We start from the raw sequence: 17569 nt of genomic DNA, 5'->3' as shown, positions 1-17569 counted from the left end.
TTTATTTCTTTAACGGAAGGGTACCAACAATTTTGTCCACGTGTGTAAGTGAGACCATTTACCATTTATTTTATTCCTTCAAACAAAGAATGAAAACTTAATTAAAGACAGAAAATAACCTTAACGTGTTTCTGTGATTTCATAACATTTAGGACTCAGGACTACATTTCCCATGAGTGCTCTGTCTCCTTCTCTCCCTGTGGAGGGAGGAGGGTGGGAGGAGGATCAGGGGGAGGAGGAGGAGGAGAGGGGGAGTTTGGGAAAGAATGTGTGGAATTCATTTCCTGTTCTGCAGCTCTCAGAGTCAAAGTGAACGAGGAGTCGGAGACATGAACTGAAAACTGTGATCTGAGCATGATGAAGGAGCGCTGACTCCTCTCTTCTCCTGCTGGATTCTTCTCCTCTCCACGAGGACTGAGAAGGAGGAGGGGGGTCCACCATGGCCGAGCCTCTGCTGAAGAGAACTTTCTCCAGACTGAGAGGCAAAGACAGATCCAGGAGGAAGACGGATCCCAAACTGAGCGGTGAGCAGCTGCAGACGTTAAACAGAGTTAAAGCTAGTGTTTGTGAACGCTGCTCAGTGTGAACAGCCAGTTCACTAGACTGTAACTTCACACGTTCTCATGACTTAAAGTCAGATAAACCAACAAGTGACAGATCGGTTCCTCAGTTAGTTTGATACTAAAACAAAAGAAGTAAAATGTTGTTGAACACAAAACATCGATCGGCTCCTGAAGGTTCTCATGTTTGAAACTGAAGCAGTTTATAACTTCATGTTCTCACTCTGTCAACGTCTGTGTTTCCACGCTGACCTGAGAGACAGTCTCATGTTCTCAGCACTTACACACAGGTGTAACTGTAAACATGAGTTCTACTTAGAACATTCATTGAAATCCTGGAAGGTTACAACACCTGTTTCATTCTTTTACTGCATATATTCTATTATAGAAGCTTCATATTATATTAAAACATATTTACTGAAGTCACCAGACAACTGTGACGTCCTCCAGGACACCTCAGCAGCTCAACAAGTGACTGTCGTCCTCTTTAGAATTCAACTGCAGAGTCCTAAAGACAAGACAGACAGTCAGACAGACAGAGACAGACAGGCAGACGGACAGACAGAGAGACAGACACACTCACAGACACACAGACACAGACACACCTGTGGCCAACAGGTATGTTGAAAGTAGCAGTGTCCACCTCTGTAGTTTAGCTTCATCATTCCTCATCAGAGGTTTTAGTGGGAGAGTTGAAGGGAGGTGTGAAGGGACAGAGATACTGTCTTTCTAGGTCTTTGTAGTCTCGCTGCTGATTGGTGATTGCTGATTTATCACCAACATGGTGAGCAGGTGAAACTGCAGCAGTGACACACAATTCATGGTTCAAAAATCTTCCTCCTTTTCTGTTTTAGTCACACCACTTATTTTTGTATTTAATTCCATGTCACTGTGTATGTAAAAGTATGTACATTTATACTGTGTATGTGATTACCTCAGTGAATAGATGTAGATGGGTTATGGAATGTCCATGAATGTAAGGAAAAAAGGTAAACCAATAAAAAGTTGGTGACAAAAAAATCGCACTCCCTCTCAGAGTCAAAATTCAGACACAGACATGAAACACACGTTGAATCATTCAGTATGATTTACACTTCCTGAGGAGACATTATCTCTGATGTCCATCCAAAGTAAACCTCCAGAAATACAATTAGAAATCAGAGAAAAAAGATGCTGCAGAACCTGCCTAAGAATTATCCTGTCAAGTTTCAATCAAGTTTCCTTCAGTATCACAGTGATCCAGTGAAAATTGTCTGTACATCCATGGCTACACTGCAAACAGGAGCTGCTAACAGCTAATTCAGCATACTTACAGTGGGGGTTCAGTTGTCATGGTTGTGTCTGAACCACAGTTGATCTGGAGACGGACTGAGACTTTTTCTGCAGCGGCGTTCAGGGAACGTTCACACTCAGTCAGTTTAGTTTGAATCTGGAAATATTTCCTCTAAAATTTGACAATATAAACTGTTTTTGTTAACCAGAGACCTCACCAAAAAACTCAGATCAGGTCTATGACATAATTTCTTGTCGTTTTCAGGAAGATTTTCCATTGTTATGTTTATTTTTAGACCTGATTTGTTTTGGATCAGAACTTCAGGGTCAGAGCCTGTTCAGGTTCAGTTCAGGTTCATTCAGCTTCAGTGTTTCTCTGAAACACAGACAGAGATGAAGTTGTTGTTTTCTAATTGTGTCTATAAGAGCATACCCTAACCAATACACAAAATAACAGCCTACACAGCTGTGTGGTAATCTGTGATGTCACTGCTGAGTGCTGATACTCTCTGGTACTGTGAGCGTCATCAGTAGAAGAACACATGATCCAGTGATGCTGCAGGTTCAGATCTCTTCTGTGTTTTATCAGAATCACACTGAACAGCTGCACTGAGACACATTTACAGAGAGTGGGAGGTAGCATGATGCTAGGCTAACAGTTCCCCCTGCTTCCAGTATTCGTGCTAAGCTAGGGTAACAATATCCCCCTGTTTCCAGTCTTTGTGCTAAGCTAAGCTAACCATTTCCTCCTGCTTCCAGTCTTTGTGCTAAACAGTGCACTAAACTAAAAAACACAGGATTACAGGATCCATAATGTTACAGGTCAGAGGTTACAGGTCATCATTCTGTTTAGTCTGTGAGTCTTTGTCCAGCATCTGACTGTGTGAGTCTGTGTCCCAGATCTCTCCCTATTTACTATTTAGTGAGTCTACAGGTTTGTAGTACTGAGCGGTCACATGTCTGCTAAACTTTGTCACACAGTACTGAGTATCACTGTTTAAGTCTGTAACATATTTGGTAACATATTAAGACGAGGAAGTGAAGGTTTTTTTGTAATGTCAGAGTGCGAGGATATGACTATTTCCTGGAGGCAGTGCATACCAGTAGCGCATGTAGTGGAAAGCAATGGAACGTAATGGCACGTAATGGAAGGTAATGGAACATGATGGCACGTAATGTAATGTAAGGCAATGGTACGTGAGGGCACGTAATGTAAGGTAATGGCCCCTAATGTAAGGTAATGGAACGTAATGGCACGTAATGTAAGGTAATGGGACATGATGGCACGTAATGTAAGGTAATGGCACCTAATGTAAGGTAATGGAACGTGATGGCACGTAATGTAAGGTAATGTAAGGTAATGGCACCTAATGTTAGGTAATGGCACGCGATGGCACGTAATGTAAGGTAATGGCACGTAATGGAAGGTCATGGAACATAATGGCACGTAATGTAAGGTAATGGAACGTGATGGCACGTGATCGCATCTAATGTAAGGTAATGGCACGCGATGGCATGTAATGTAAGGTAATGGCACGTAATGTAAGGTAATGGAACGTGATGGCACGTAATGTAAGGTAATGTAAGGTAATGGCACGCAATGGAACGTAATGTAAGGTAATGGCACCTAATGTAAGGTAATGGCACGTGATGAATCAGAAATCAGAATCAGATTTCTGATGGCACGTAATGTAAGGTAATGGAACATGATGGAAAGTAATAGAGTGATGGAAGACAAAATCTACTGTTGTCCTTCTGTGGGAAAATATATTCTACAGTTTATCAGAAGTCAATATGAGACTGGGGGTGGCAGTATCTCAGTCCGTTGGGGCTTGGCTTGGGTGGTCGGTTCAGTATAGAACGAAGCAGAGAGGTTTCAGATCACCTCCTAACTGAGGAGTCCTTGGGCAAGGCACCAAACCCCTAGCTGCTTCACCCACGGAGAGAATTTAATCTAAACAGATCGTAACTTTGGAGGATTTCCACCTGATTTGTTAAAGAATTCACATATTTTCAACATGTCAGACGAATGTTTCTCAAACCTCCTCAGTCACAGTCACTGATTGTCTGTCTCTCCTTCTATAATCTACACGTGGTTTAATGTTCAGCTTCCTGCAGGCAAACTGGGTCAGCTGACCATTTCCTGTCATTAGACCTGTATGTATGTGTGTGTGTGTGTGTGTGTGTGTGTGTGTGTGTGGTTACTTCCTGTTTATCTCTTTCTGTTATGTCGCAGTAAGTTGGACTGAGTGAAGATTTTTGATATAAACTGTTAAATCTCACACACACACACACACACCTAGTATTGACGGTGTGTGTGTGAAGCAGCAAATATGAACAGAAACACAAATTCTTTGAGATATACGTTTTTCAGAGCACCTCAAGTACAGTACAGTATAAAGTATACAGTATACACCGTATACAGTATAAAGTATACAGTATAAAGTACTTGATTCTCACTAGAGCTAACTAAATTGACTGAAAATGTGTTTCTGTAGGACGTCAGACACATCAAGTCTTAAAGCTCGCCTTGTCTCTAGATCATACTGTGTGTGTGTGTGTGTGTGTGTGTGTGTGTGTGTGTGTTGCTGACTGCAGGCTTTGTGTGTTTTTGTGTATTTTAAGACTGATGAATAGTGAATAGACAGCAGTGTGTTTAGCCTTAAATACAGAGAGTTCATTGACATCTGCACAGTCACAGCTGTTTATTCACCCCCCCCCCCCTCCTCTTTTCTCACTGATCAGCATTTCTCAGGCTTCTGAAAAATTAAAAACAGATGGTTTATTATTATCACACACACACACACACACACACTCGCAGTCCTCTATCAGGTCCTCTATCAGGTCCTCTTTGGCTTCATTCAGATGACAGGAAGTGGAGGCCGACCCCCCGGAGTATATCACTTCCTGTCTGGTCCTGTATCCAATCAGTTAGTAGTTTGAGTCTCAGAGAGAAGCCACTGTACACGACCTGCTCAGCAGGAGACAGCAGACAGACTCAGGTAGAGACAAGCTGCTGAACATAGTGGAGCATTTAGCAGCTAAATAGCCAGATATTTCCCTCAGGAGGTGGTGGAGACCAGAAACTGAGCTAACAGAGAGTGAGGACTGGACATCATTCATCAGGTGACACAAACACAACTCCACATGAAGGGTCATGTTGCTCTGTCATTGAACAGGTGCCGTGGGTCCTCGAGAAGTTCTTTGAGAGGTTTCATGGTTCCTTGAGGTCGTTCAAATGGTCCTTGAGAAGGTCTCAGGGTCCTGGAAGAGGCTACAGTGGGTTTTGAGGTTACATTGGGTCATAAAGAACTCCCAGTCAGTTGTCTTTGATGAGGTTGGAGAGGTCATCAAAGACCTTCAAGGGATCCTTGAGGAGGTTCCAGGGGTACTAGAGTGAGTATCAGTTCCGTTGTTATGGTTACCTGCAGGTTACCACACCTTTAAGGTCTGATTTTGTGGTTGAACTTTTGACCTGAACTGTAACTGATGTTAATAGACATCTGCCAGAGGGCAGGATTATCTAAAATGATCACCTGTATGATCTTAAACCAACTAACAGCTTCTGTGGCCATCAGATGAATTAAAGTACAGAGCAACGTCTGACACAAACACACACACAGAGGGTTTATTCATGCAGCTCAGTCAGATACTCAGCATACTGTGTGTCATGAGGATCACACACACACACACACACACACACACACACACACAGGAAGCAGAGAGCTGGAAGAGAGAAATCCAGATGTTCAGGATGTGAGAGAGAAAATCTGTGGTTATAATTAATGAAGTGCTGCTTTAAATTTTCCAGTTTCTTTCAACAGCAACAGCTGATGTTATTATAGAAGATCAATAATGACCAAAGTGTACTGCAGGACAGTCTGATGTCTCAGACCAGAGTCCAGACTGATGCTCCATGTGCTAAACCACCATCTGATTATGAGTATGATTTGGTGTTCAGTTGTAACTCTCTCTCGTTCTAAAGAACGTAAGAGGACTTCAACATGACACATTCAAATCTACCTGAAAATGCAACAGCTTGTGGAGCTCACTTTCCTGTCTCTAAAATCAACAATGGTACCAGGTCCTTGGGTGCTCTGGACCTCCAGCATCCACGTAGAAATCAGACTGTGGGGTCACTTAAAGATGATCTGAGGAATGGATGTGCCAAAGAGTTTTAACTGTGAGATAAACCTGAGTTGATTTCTGTGTTTGACTTCCTTGGTCCAACAGTCGTCAGTACTGTGGTTTCATACATGCGACATAAAGAGCATAATTTCGTATCACCGAACTGCAGCCAGGAATGTGTATTAAACACTAAGCTTTCAAACCGAGGCTGGACCAGTAACACATCCTGTTCATTTACAACAAGTATTTAATAAAACATACAGACAGAGGTGGAAGGTACACAGGTAGAGGTTGTAGAGACTTGCAGTGGTCACTGACCAGCAGCACTGGTTAGTCACAACAAGCGAGTGATTCTATAATGGATCTCGCTTTGTACTGATCTGAGCATGTGTGTTTGTGGGTCGACGGATGTGAGCTTGAATTGTTTCCATTAAATATTTTCTTTGTTGATGACTTTTACTTGGTTGGTAGTAGTTTGGTTATCTGCCCCAAGGTGTTTCTTTTGACTGAAAAACTGATTAACCTGATACTATATGTTGAGGCTTCATGTATTTATACATTCTTCGGTCCCAAGGGCATCATAGTAGTTTTGTAGTTTTGTCTTTAACAAACTGCCACATAGAAACCAAAAGACTGAGACAGGAACAAAGAGCCACAAAATAACTCACCACTGAATTCCTTCTCTCTCTCTCTCTTCTCGAATTTCTTAACACCACATGCAGGATTCAATCCAACCATGAGAATGCTAATAACAGCTGTGTGTGTGTGTGTGTGTGTGTGTGTGTGTGTGTGTTTCCTGCAGATGTTCCAGTCAAGGCTGACACTGTCCTCCAGACTTCTTCATCACCATCATCACCATCAATGACGACAACAAGAACTCCAGCAGTAGCAGACCCTGATCCCCCCTCACCCCCACATAACCACATCACAGTTGCTAAAAAACAGTCATGGACACGGCAGGCCTCTGTGGCTCCGCCCAGCACCCTGCCGTTAGGCTCCACCTCCAGAACCTCTGACCGGGAGCGACCATCAGGGATATCCCAGGATGCATCTGGGCAGGCCTGGAGTCAAAGGCTTGCACAGGATAAGGTACAAGATAGAAGGGTTGGTTTAATTTCCTATGTAAAACATAATGATTACAGTGTGTTTATTTCATGCAAATATGTGTCACATCAGTCCAGTGATGACTGAATTCTCCTTCTTGCTCTGTTCTTGGAAGTTTTAGAAAGCTTTATTTCTACATGTGCTCCGTCCTCCCTCCCCCCGTCTTCTTATCCTACTCTTAGTGGTTTAATCACTCCTTTTTGTTCTCGTCCTGGTAGTTTGACCCCTCCTTTCGTACTTTGACTCCCACTTCTTATTCTACTCCCAGACAGAGCAGTGCGGCGACAGGATGTGCGTCAATCTGGCCTGGGATATGATGAGCACCCCCTGTGCTCCTGTCAGATCTACAACAGTCCACCAAGAAGCCCTCCAGCCAGCAGGGGGCTCCCCTGATGTGCCCGCCACCTCCGTCAGCACTAAGTCTGGCCAGCGTGCCTATCTGCAAAGCCTGGATCGCAGCAGCCGAGCCTGGGTGCTGTCCTCAGGAAAGACCCAGGCTTTAGACGAGGCCTGTAGGCTGCAGGAGGACAGCGTCAGCAACATCTGGTATAACCCGATCCCTGAGGAGGAGGACGCAGGAGGTCCACGCAGGAAGGAGGAGATATGGAGGAGGAGGGATGAAAGGGAGGATGGAGGAGCAACAAAGAGGCCAGGAGATACTAGAGCAGAGCTCGAAGGAGTGTTTGTCGGGTCAGCAGAAAGTCGTAGAAGTGACTGTCCACTGGAGGGCACCAAACCAAGTGTTAGCCACTACACTGATGACATCTCAACAGAGAACACAGGTAAGAAGACCTGACTCTACCTGGTGATTCTGCATTTCTTCTACATTCTCTTACATACTACACCACACTGTACCAGGTTTGCACTTGAAAACACATGGGTCAATTTGTGTTTGCGACCGGTTTCAGGAAAATAGATCCAAGTGTGTCTCAGTCTTTGTGTGTGTCTCTATCTCTCCCTTAGACTGCCCCCCCTCAGACTCTAGCCCCACCTCACTAAAGAAAGGGGGCATGTCCAGCAGTGTGATTGACAGGCTTAGATCCCCTGGTACAGTGAGGAAACTCTCCCTAAAGATGAAGAAACTTCCTGAGCTGCGCCGCAAACTCAGCCTTCGCTCCTCGTCTCGTGCCCATCGCCAAGGAAACCACAGCAGAGAGGGTGGGGACGAGTCGACCAGTAAGAATGCAACATCATCATCAGCCTTGTCCAACCAGAATGTGATCAGCAGATATCACCTGGATAGCTCCGCCCCTCCAGCCAGACCACTGCGACGATCACCGAGAGGACGCTCTGCCAGTAAAGGAGGTGAACATGTTTATAACAGTGTCAAGAGGGACATAATTCCATTGATTTTTTCAGTTAGATTTTATTTAAATAGCACCAAATTGAATTTATGTAAGGGCCCTTTTCATAGAGCAGGTCTAGACCCAACAGGTAGAAGCAAAAACACAGCCTTTACTTGAAACAGGCAGGGTTTGGTACACAGTAAAGCAGATGATACAGGAGGGAGTAGGAAGAGACGTAGTCAAAAAACCAACAGATATCAAAAACACAAGGAACTCAAGGAAAATCGCTGGAACGCTTGCACAATAGACAAAGACAAACTGGCACAGAAGGAGGGGAGAACACAGGTTAAATACACGCAGGTGAGAGACTAATGAGGGACAGGTGAAACTAATCGGGGCGGGGCAGGTAATCAGGAAGGCAGGAAACACACAAGGGCAGGAATTGAAGTGTCTGAAACGTGAGGAGAGGTAGGTACTACAAAATAAAACAGGAAATGTGCAACACAAAACATGAAACATGAACAAAATAAAACAAAACAGACTACCACACAGGACGAGACATTACACCAGCCTCTGGGTGTGTGATCAAACTAATGCTGCCACGGCAACAGGCCCCTCAAGAGAGAGGGAGACGGGGGGCTGGAGGAAAGAGAACATACAGTAGCACAATGTAAGTTAACTATAAGCTTTATCAAAGGGAAAACTCTTAAGCCTACTCTTGAATGTGGGGAGGGTGTATATATATATATATATGTATACACACACACACACACACAAACACACACATGTATACAGTGTTATTGTATATATTTTTATTTTTCACGTAAATATTGTAAATGTATATATTTTATTTTTATTTTATATCTATTTATGCTACTTTTCTACTCTTGAATGGGAGCACATGTAACTTTATAATTTCCCCCCGGGGATCAATAACGTATTTCTGATTCTGATTCAGCAGAATCAGTCATAATTTTCAATTATAAGAAGTCATCTGATTTGGATCAACATCCAATGCTAAAAAATATCCAAACAGGCTTAGATTTTAGATTTCCACCTAGTTTGACTTCCAGTTGTTCTCAGTAGTTGTTGTCTCCATCCTTGTTGTCTCTGGAGGAATCATCTTGTCTCAGGCCGGAGGTTTGAGCCTGTGTGTCCCTTGAAATTCACAAGCAAGTGAAGCATGAACCTGCTCACCTATATCCAAAGTATAAACCCATCAGTTAAACTACCAGAATGTAAAGTTCATGTTTTCCTTTTAGGTTATCTTAGTGATGGGGACTCCCCCGAGCTGCTGCCACGGCAACAGGCCCCTCCCTCTACAGCATCCCAGGAAACAGCATGTGACATCAGTTCTTTCCGATTGTACGTGGGCTCTGATCCACAGCGATGCAGCCAGCGGGTGACAGGTTTACTGACTGTCCATCTTCTGGGCCTGGAGGAGATGAAGACCAGCAGGTAGGAACACACCACCAACACTAACACCTGGAGCTAGCTAATGGCAGCTATTATAAGGTAATACTTGCTTGAAGATTGCTGGTGATTAGCAGGGTAACATTTTTTGTAATATAATTAGATGAAGAAAAGTGATCTACTGAGAGCTGAAACTCTACTGACTTTGTATTTGCAGAAATAAGTTGGAGGTTTTCCCATTCACTTCAATACAGATCACAGGAGCATCTAGTGGACATTAGAGGAACTGATTGTTTCCTGTAGAGCTGCTATAGTAAATGTATAACGAGTAGAAATTGATTGTGACCTCTGAGTCAAACAGCAGGAGAGAAGTCAACAACGCATCACAGAGAGCCTTGCATTAGTTAATTTCATAAAAGAACCAGATATTTATGCAGCTGTTATTGTATTGATGATTCAATCGAAAGAGTTTCATTCTGATCCAAGAGCTGCAACTGTGAGTCACTTAACATTGTCCATGAGAAACATTTATGGGGACTTTACTGCAGGATCCAGAGCCGCCTGAAATAGCTCCTCCTACATTACAACTCTATTATCTTCACTGGAAACTTAAATATTTCTTTGCCACAAAGTTATGTTCAGGACTTTGACACCAGAGACCAACACTGTCTCATCTGTTGTTGGTTAAGATACCAAAACATGTTGGTTAAGGGTCAGGAAAGTGACACAAAAAGTGACTCCCTATCTTTCCCTGTGGATGTCTCACCTCTCAGGTCAGAGGGCAGTAAGGAGGTCTTCCTGGCCATCCAGATTGATGGGGTAACAAGAGCGAGGACCGCCCTCCTGACCCTGCGAGCCTCTGCCCTCTCGTTGAACCACGCCTTTCACCTAGAGCTGGAGAGAGCCCGGCAGCTTCGCATTGTGGTGTTAACACCAGGTACTACTGCTGTGTGTAAATTAGTTTTATTAATGCTACTTATCCCACCACTGCAACTATGAATACTGCCAGTACTAATAATAGTATTACTACTAGGACCAGATCACCACAACCAGCAAAATATCTCAGTAATTATACGTCATGAAATGTCCTGATCTAATTTCTGTTCCTCAGAGGATGAACCCTTTAGATTTCAGTGACCCTGGAACATTTCCTCTAGCGCCACCCTCAGGACAAACTTTACATTTTTAGCTCCACAGCTGGTTACTATTTTGTTCCAGTTCTTGGTTGGTAAAATGTATCATCTGCTGTGATGAATACATTAATGCAACAATAATTATAATACAATATTACAATATATATTATTCTGAAATTGCCATTCTGCACAATGAGTGCTTTTACTTTTGGTACTTAATTGATGCTAATGCTTATGTGCTTTTACTTGAATTTTGAATGTAGGACTTTCGTTTGTAAGTATTTCCACACTGTTGTACTGTTACTTTCTATGAGGAGTTTTCAGGAAGTGACATACAACAGACTGATTTACTGTGATTTATAGTCATATTTAGAATAACGTTACTATCTGTAATGTTCCTCCTATATTTTATGTGGACCATTGGGACCATTATGACCATTACGAAGCAACCAGATCCATTTACATCATTTATTGTTGGCTAAAATCAATGCCGTTTGTCATAACATATCAGTTAGTATAATGGATCACATTAGCTGGTGAAGTAATTTGGCAAACTGGCCAACTGATAGATCCACTCAGTATTTATAAGGTTAGCCAGCTAGCTGTAACTTAGCTGCGCTGCATGGATCTGGCATTGGTTGCCTCATAACATTAGCTGATATGAAGTAATTTGTAAATGGCAAGCTAGCCAATTTACCAGCGAGATCAACCCCAGGAGTCTGGATGAATTAGCTGATGTTATCCACTTAAGACAATATTTTGCTACGTTAGCTAGCTAGCAATTCGTCCACGTTTGCAAGTAAGCTACGTGGATTTCCATAGTGCATGCATAAGCACATGCATGCATAAGCGCGTGCATGTGCGCATGCATGGATATGCGGTACACTTCAGGGTCCCGGTTTGGAGGTTTGAAAATATGATCACCCTACGTCACATCCAACCGAGAAAGTCGGGGAAATATCTTTAATAATTTTTAAGTTTCGTTACAATCCATTCACACATGGCAATAAAAAATGATTAATACATGTAAATTGTTACATATAGTACCTTTCAGTGAAATATCTGAGTACTTCCCCCACCTCTTACTTTAGTTACTTGCAATGTAAATGAAAGTAATGAATGTAATGAAAATTGCTTGGGGATTTGAAAGGAGCCAGATTTGATAAATGTTACTGTACTCAAACTACAACTAAAGCTTCTTGAAATCCTTTGTGTGATCAATCTCAGTGTTTTATCTATTTCTGTCTCTGCAGCCAATCCACAAGCAGTGGGCGGGTCTAAATCAGGGACAGATCAGAGTCAGACTTCAGGTGGTCCATCCAGAAACAGAGTCTGCTGTCTGGGTGGAGTCTCCATCCCTCCACTCTTTAAAGGTTCACTACACTACAGTATTTTACTAATTAACCATTATTGTTTGGATGTATAATAATGGTATTCTGGGTAGAAAGAACAGTCAAATTCTGCTCAAGAGGCACAAATATTAATGACTATACTTTTCTCTCAGGGAGTCGAAGTCAGCAGCTCTGTGTGAAGTTGGAGCCCAGAGGGCTTCTTTATGTCAAACTGTCGCTACAGGAAAAATGGGACACACAGGTACACAGTAATACTACTAATATTGCTAATTTAAGTGGTAAAAACAACAGTTCAACAGCTCCACCAAACAGCTCTCAATCATGACTCCACAGTATGATATGATGGCCCAAACAAAGAAGACATTAGTGAGGAAATACGGAAGTAATCAGATTCAGAGTTTGATTTCACCGGTCCTGAGCTGTGGAGTCCTTATCACAACGGTAACTAACATATTTGAACTAATCCTTATGGTAATTGTATTACTTTCTCCCCACAGCCTAGCAGTGACACATCAGTGCCTGCTAATGTGTTTGGGGTTGAACTGCACCATCTGGTGGAGAAAGAAGGATCTGCATCCCCAGTCCCTCTACTGATCCAGAAATCTGTGGCAGAGATAGAACAAAGAGGACTGAAGGTATCTGCTTACTTATAGCTATCTATTTTTTCCCATGTTTAGCTCCACTACTGGTAAGATAAATCATCATAGACCTTGTTTGAAAAATAAACATTTGGTTGTTTGTTCTGTCTGAAATTAAGATGTGAAAGAAGCTTAGAAGTGAACTGTGGAAAAAATGTGCACAGAGACAATTTGGGGTCACAGACTTTTCATGTAGCAACATTAAATGTCCATTAGAGGAACTTAAAGTTAGAGATATTTCAACTCTTCAACGACTTCAACTCTCACATTAACAGTAGGGGGGGGGGGGGGGGGGGGGGCCAATCTCCCATCCACCCCTGCAGAGATCTGGTGTTCCAGAGGTGACAAATCCAGGTAGCAGTACCAGGATTTGTTGGTAGAGGTGACTCCCTCTTGGTCATGTTTTACAGCAAACACAATTGGCTGTGGTATCAATCCATTTTATATATTTGAATAAAAAGATAAAATATTAACAGTAATAGCACTTAATTACACTGCATTGTGTTTATGGTTGATTTTAACTGGTGAACACTTCCAAGGTGAGGCAGAAGGCATTTCTGCAGAATTTCACCACCTCTGACTGCTGCTCAAGACCTTATCTGTCTGTCTTTCAGGTGGTGGGTCTGTACAGACTGTGTGGTTCTGCTGCGGTGAAGAAGGAGCTCAGGGATTGGTTTGAGAGGAACAGTTCAGCTGTCTGCCTCAGTGAGGACCTCTACCCTGACATCAACGTCATTACAGGTCGGTAAATACACAACTGGGTGACTTGCACCTGACCCTAATGACTTAGACTTAAACTTAGGGGGTGTGGTTTAGTATGGCTCGTGTCAGAGCCACGATGGTCTTTTCCAAGTCATCAAGTCAGCAAGGTCTGACATTTCCTCAGTGAATGGGACCTGAATGGGACCAGTCTCAAAAGACCATAATAATTTGTACTTCACCTCAATGACTCAGGCCTGACCTCGGTGTCTCAAACACGATTAATTAATTACTGCAAATACTGCAGGCGTTGCTGGTATTGGTATGGTCCCTTGGATTTGTGCTTGATCATTGCAACATGATCGTGCACGACATAAACTTGATCTTCAAGACTTGAACTTTAACTTTACGACTTGGAACTGAGCCTTAATGTCTCCGAATGACACTGATGACTGATTGTACTCAGTACTGTGTGTTTTCTCAGGTATACTGAAGGACTACCTGCGGGAGCTGCCATCTCAGCTCATCACCAGGACTCTGTACCAGGTTGTCAGGGAGGCCATGACCCTACGACCCCCACCTGCCCCACCAGCGACCCCTGATCCTCAGCTCGCCCAGAGCACTGTGGAGCTGCTGTCCTGTCTGCCGCCTCCAGAGAGGGTAACACAGAGTACAGCTACGGAAGTACTACTGCAGTACCACAATACAGCATTCTATTATGTCCTACTGTAATACGGGGTTAAACTGTAAATGTTGTCAAAGCAGGTTGTTCTTTGGCCACATTTGTATATTTCGGTCTCTCTGTATAGGCCACCCTGTCACTCTTGCTAGACCACCTCAGCCTGGTGGCATCCTTCAACTCGTCCAATAGGATGACATACCAGAACCTTGCTGTCTGCTTCGGCCCGGTGCTCCTCACCCCAACCCAGGAGGCCTGGAGGGGGGGAGGGGGAGGGAGGGGAGGAAGAGGAGGAGGGAAAGGATTTGGTCATGGTGAAGAGATAGCAAGTGCGGTGGATTTCAAACGACATATCGAGGCATTGCACTACTTGCTGCAGCTGTGGCCAGGTGAGAAGGGAGGTGCTACAGAGCAGGAGACAGTGGCAGAAACAACCTCATTAACCACAGGCTCCACTCACTTTTATACTCAAAACCACCTCACCTTTAACAGATGTCACTTTGCTCAACATCTTATTTTGCTGCTCATATCTTCTTCCTCAGTGCCGACCCATCGAGTCCCAGCAGATGACCACATTGACGTCTCTCCACCTCTATCCCCTGGCTTTACCCATAACCCCCTGGGCCAGCAGCAGCGGCATCCTGCACTGCGATTGGCTCAGCCACAGAATGCTGAGGAGGTGGTGGTGTCACGTCGAGGTCGAGTTGGTCTGGCGCGGCTGGAGAGCCCACCACCGATCAATCGGTACGCTGGAGACTGGAGCGTCTGTGGACGAGATCTTCTGTCTGGACAGGAGGCCGATTATGATGAAGTGGCAGGGAGTGAGAGTGATGGAGGTAAACAGATAAGCAGGACAGTTTATCAAATGCATTTTGACCCAAACCAAGATGCACCTTACAACACTGGAAACTATACAGTAGAAAAAATTATTCATTCCGGTAGTATAGAGGAGTCAATAGAGTTTGTAAACAAAGTTTCAAACACTGAAACACAGAGAAAAATTGACTTCATCCACATTTTTGGACTTATTCCTATAAGATGATCCCTGTTGTGGTCCTTCCTTTCATTCTCACTCCTTCTTGTTGTTGTTGCTGTTTCAGGCACCGGGGATGAGGAGGAGGAGAAGAAGGAGGTGTGGTCTTCAGGAGTAGAAGGAGGAGGTTTGTACGTGGACGAGTTCATGGATTTTGATGCACCATTTAACTGTCGACTCAGCCTGAAAGACTTTGACACTCTGATCCACGACCTGGACCGAGAGCTGGCCAAACAGATCAATATCTGTCTGTAGAGGAAAAGGAGGAGGAGAAGGAGGAAGAGGAGGATTGTTCATCAGTCTGCCATGTTGAATAAAGTTGAGGGTGACTTTAAAACATTTGTTTCAAAGTCTGAACTGAATTTTCTAACCATTTAATTTGACCTCAATGAAGTTCCAAAACTTTACGAGTCTAAATTATAAATAATTATTTTTGTCCTGCCCAGATTTAATGCAAAGGTACCTCAACAGTACTGAAGATTATCAAACAACTACAACAGAATATAATTATTATATCTGATACAGCAGACTGACCTCAGTTCAGCTGCTAGTTTGATCTCTGACCTCCTCACAGCTTCCTCTGATCTCTGCAGCAACTGAAGAGACTTTTTCAGCAACATAACTGTCATCAGGAAATTAGACTGAAAACATCACAAAGAAAAAGTATGTTCATATTTTATTGTAAAAATGAGAAAACTTCAGATATAAATGTTTGAAACTGTTTTCAGCATCACAATTTTCTTGATGAGAAACTTTAAATCCCATAAAAATGAGAATTGCAAGATATTAAATCTCATATTTATGGGGTTTTAAAAAAAGCTGTTACTTCATGAGATATATGAGATTTGGAAGATATAGTTGGTCAATGCCTTTAATGCACTTCCATCAGCAACGAGTTGGAGGAGAGTGACTGTTTATTCTGAGCGAGCTGTATACCTGAACGCTCTACGAGGATTTTAAACTGTGTTTCCTGCGTCTCTGGATGTTCCCTGACTTTTGCTGGTCATCATGGAGGACGAGCTACAGTCTGTGCCAAAAATCTAAATCAAACCAGATTAATTTATTTCTCTGATCCAAAGATACATGCAGCTTCAGTGTTAATATGAAAGAGGAGAGTTTCCCTCAGAGGAACGACAGGAATACAAACTTTAGAGAACCACACTGTTGGTTCCCTCTTTATAATTGTATTATTATTATTATTGATGTTCAGATTTTCTAATGGTAAAGACCCTCTGAAGTCACAGAAGTGAACTGAACTGTGTTGTTGTTGTTCTGGGTATCAGGGTCGGATCATGCTGGATCCAGTTGAATCCTGTTGGACTGTATAGGGGCTGTTTGCACTGTTGAAGCCATAATTTCACTTGTTGAAACTTTAAGTCGAAGAGCACAAACTGCAGAACTCATCACTCTGCTGCTTCATCCAATCAGAGGTCCCCTCATCAGCTGACATGGTTTTATATTTATTCCCTTCTTTTGAGAGACTTTTGAATGTGATGTGATGTGACATCTCCAGAGCAGTGGGAATGTCTGAACCTGGTTTTTCTATCAGATATGACCGATATTGCATGTTGAGCTTCAAACTGATCAGAAAAAACCCACAAACAAAATCACAAAACTTGACTTGTGCAGAAACAAAGTTTAGATCATGTTCTGTTACATGGTTACTATTCATGTAATAACCTCATGGCCTCAATGCCCCACAGCAAGCGCCCCCTGCAGGTTTCTGTTGGTCCAGCACGTTTTTGTCGCTCCCTGAAGGTTTCTGTTGGCCCCTGCAGGTTTCTGTCGCCCCTTAAAGGTTTCTGATGATCCTGCATGTTTTTGTCGCCCCCTGAAGGTTTCTGTTGCCCCTTGCAGGTTTTCGTTGCCCCTTGCAGGTTTCTGTTGGTTCTGCAGGTTTCTGTCGGCAGGTTGAGCAGAGCGATGTGAGCTGCAGTAGGTCTTTAGTATTTTCACGGTACAGAGTTTCTCACTGTGTTTGTGAAGCCACAGAAGGAAAATTATGCCATATTCAGTGTTAATTATGATGTTGTTTTAATGTTTTCTGTGTTTGTTGTCATTTGACAGTATTATTTGTTTTGCACAACTTCAATAAGCACTTACGTTTTTTATTGACGATGACGATGTTTCTATGCAGATGATGTAACCAAAGTGTTGAAGCACAGTTCCTGCTGGAACAGAGTCTGCTTTATTAACCTGACCAACTATTAAACACATTATTATTATCATTATTGTTATTATTATTATTAACTGAATGACCAGGCTGTAATTA

At 43.0% G+C, this 17569-nt stretch overlaps 1 protein-coding gene across 1 annotated transcript; it reads left to right on the top strand.

Annotated features, from left to right (window-relative positions):
• The first annotated feature begins 323 nt into the window (after positions 1-323).
• On the top strand, positions 324-17522 carry LOC139303115 (rho GTPase-activating protein SYDE1). The gene is made up of 14 exons (XM_070926832.1): positions 324-524; positions 6763-7049; positions 7333-7846; positions 8028-8369; positions 9613-9808; positions 10537-10700; positions 12150-12269; positions 12401-12489; positions 12746-12883; positions 13501-13627; positions 14070-14245; positions 14395-14653; positions 14807-15100; positions 15365-17522. The coding sequence occupies exons 1-14, from the start codon at positions 440-442 to the stop codon at positions 15550-15552; spliced, it is 2979 nt and encodes a 992-aa protein (XP_070782933.1). The 5' UTR covers positions 324-439; the 3' UTR covers positions 15553-17522.
• The last annotated feature ends 47 nt before the right edge of the window (positions 17523-17569 follow it).

This window comes from Enoplosus armatus, chromosome 20 (assembly GCF_043641665.1).
Source record: "Enoplosus armatus isolate fEnoArm2 chromosome 20, fEnoArm2.hap1, whole genome shotgun sequence".
Taxonomy (NCBI): Eukaryota; Metazoa; Chordata; class Actinopteri; order Centrarchiformes; family Enoplosidae; genus Enoplosus; species Enoplosus armatus.
The sequence above is the reverse complement of the archived record's forward strand: the minus strand, read 5'-3'. Positions and strand labels throughout refer to the sequence as shown.

Coding starts and splice junctions, on each gene's coding strand:
- LOC139303115 (XM_070926832.1), top strand. CDS start 440: ATGGCCGAGCCTCTGCTGAAGAGAACTTTCTCCAGACTGAGAGGCAAA. Junction 525..6,762: donor GACGGATCCCAAACTGAGCG/GTGAGCAGCTGC, acceptor TGTTTCCTGCAG/ATGTTCCAGTCAAGGCTGAC. Junction 7,847..8,027: donor CATCTCAACAGAGAACACAG/GTAAGAAGACCT, acceptor TCTCTCCCTTAG/ACTGCCCCCCCTCAGACTCT.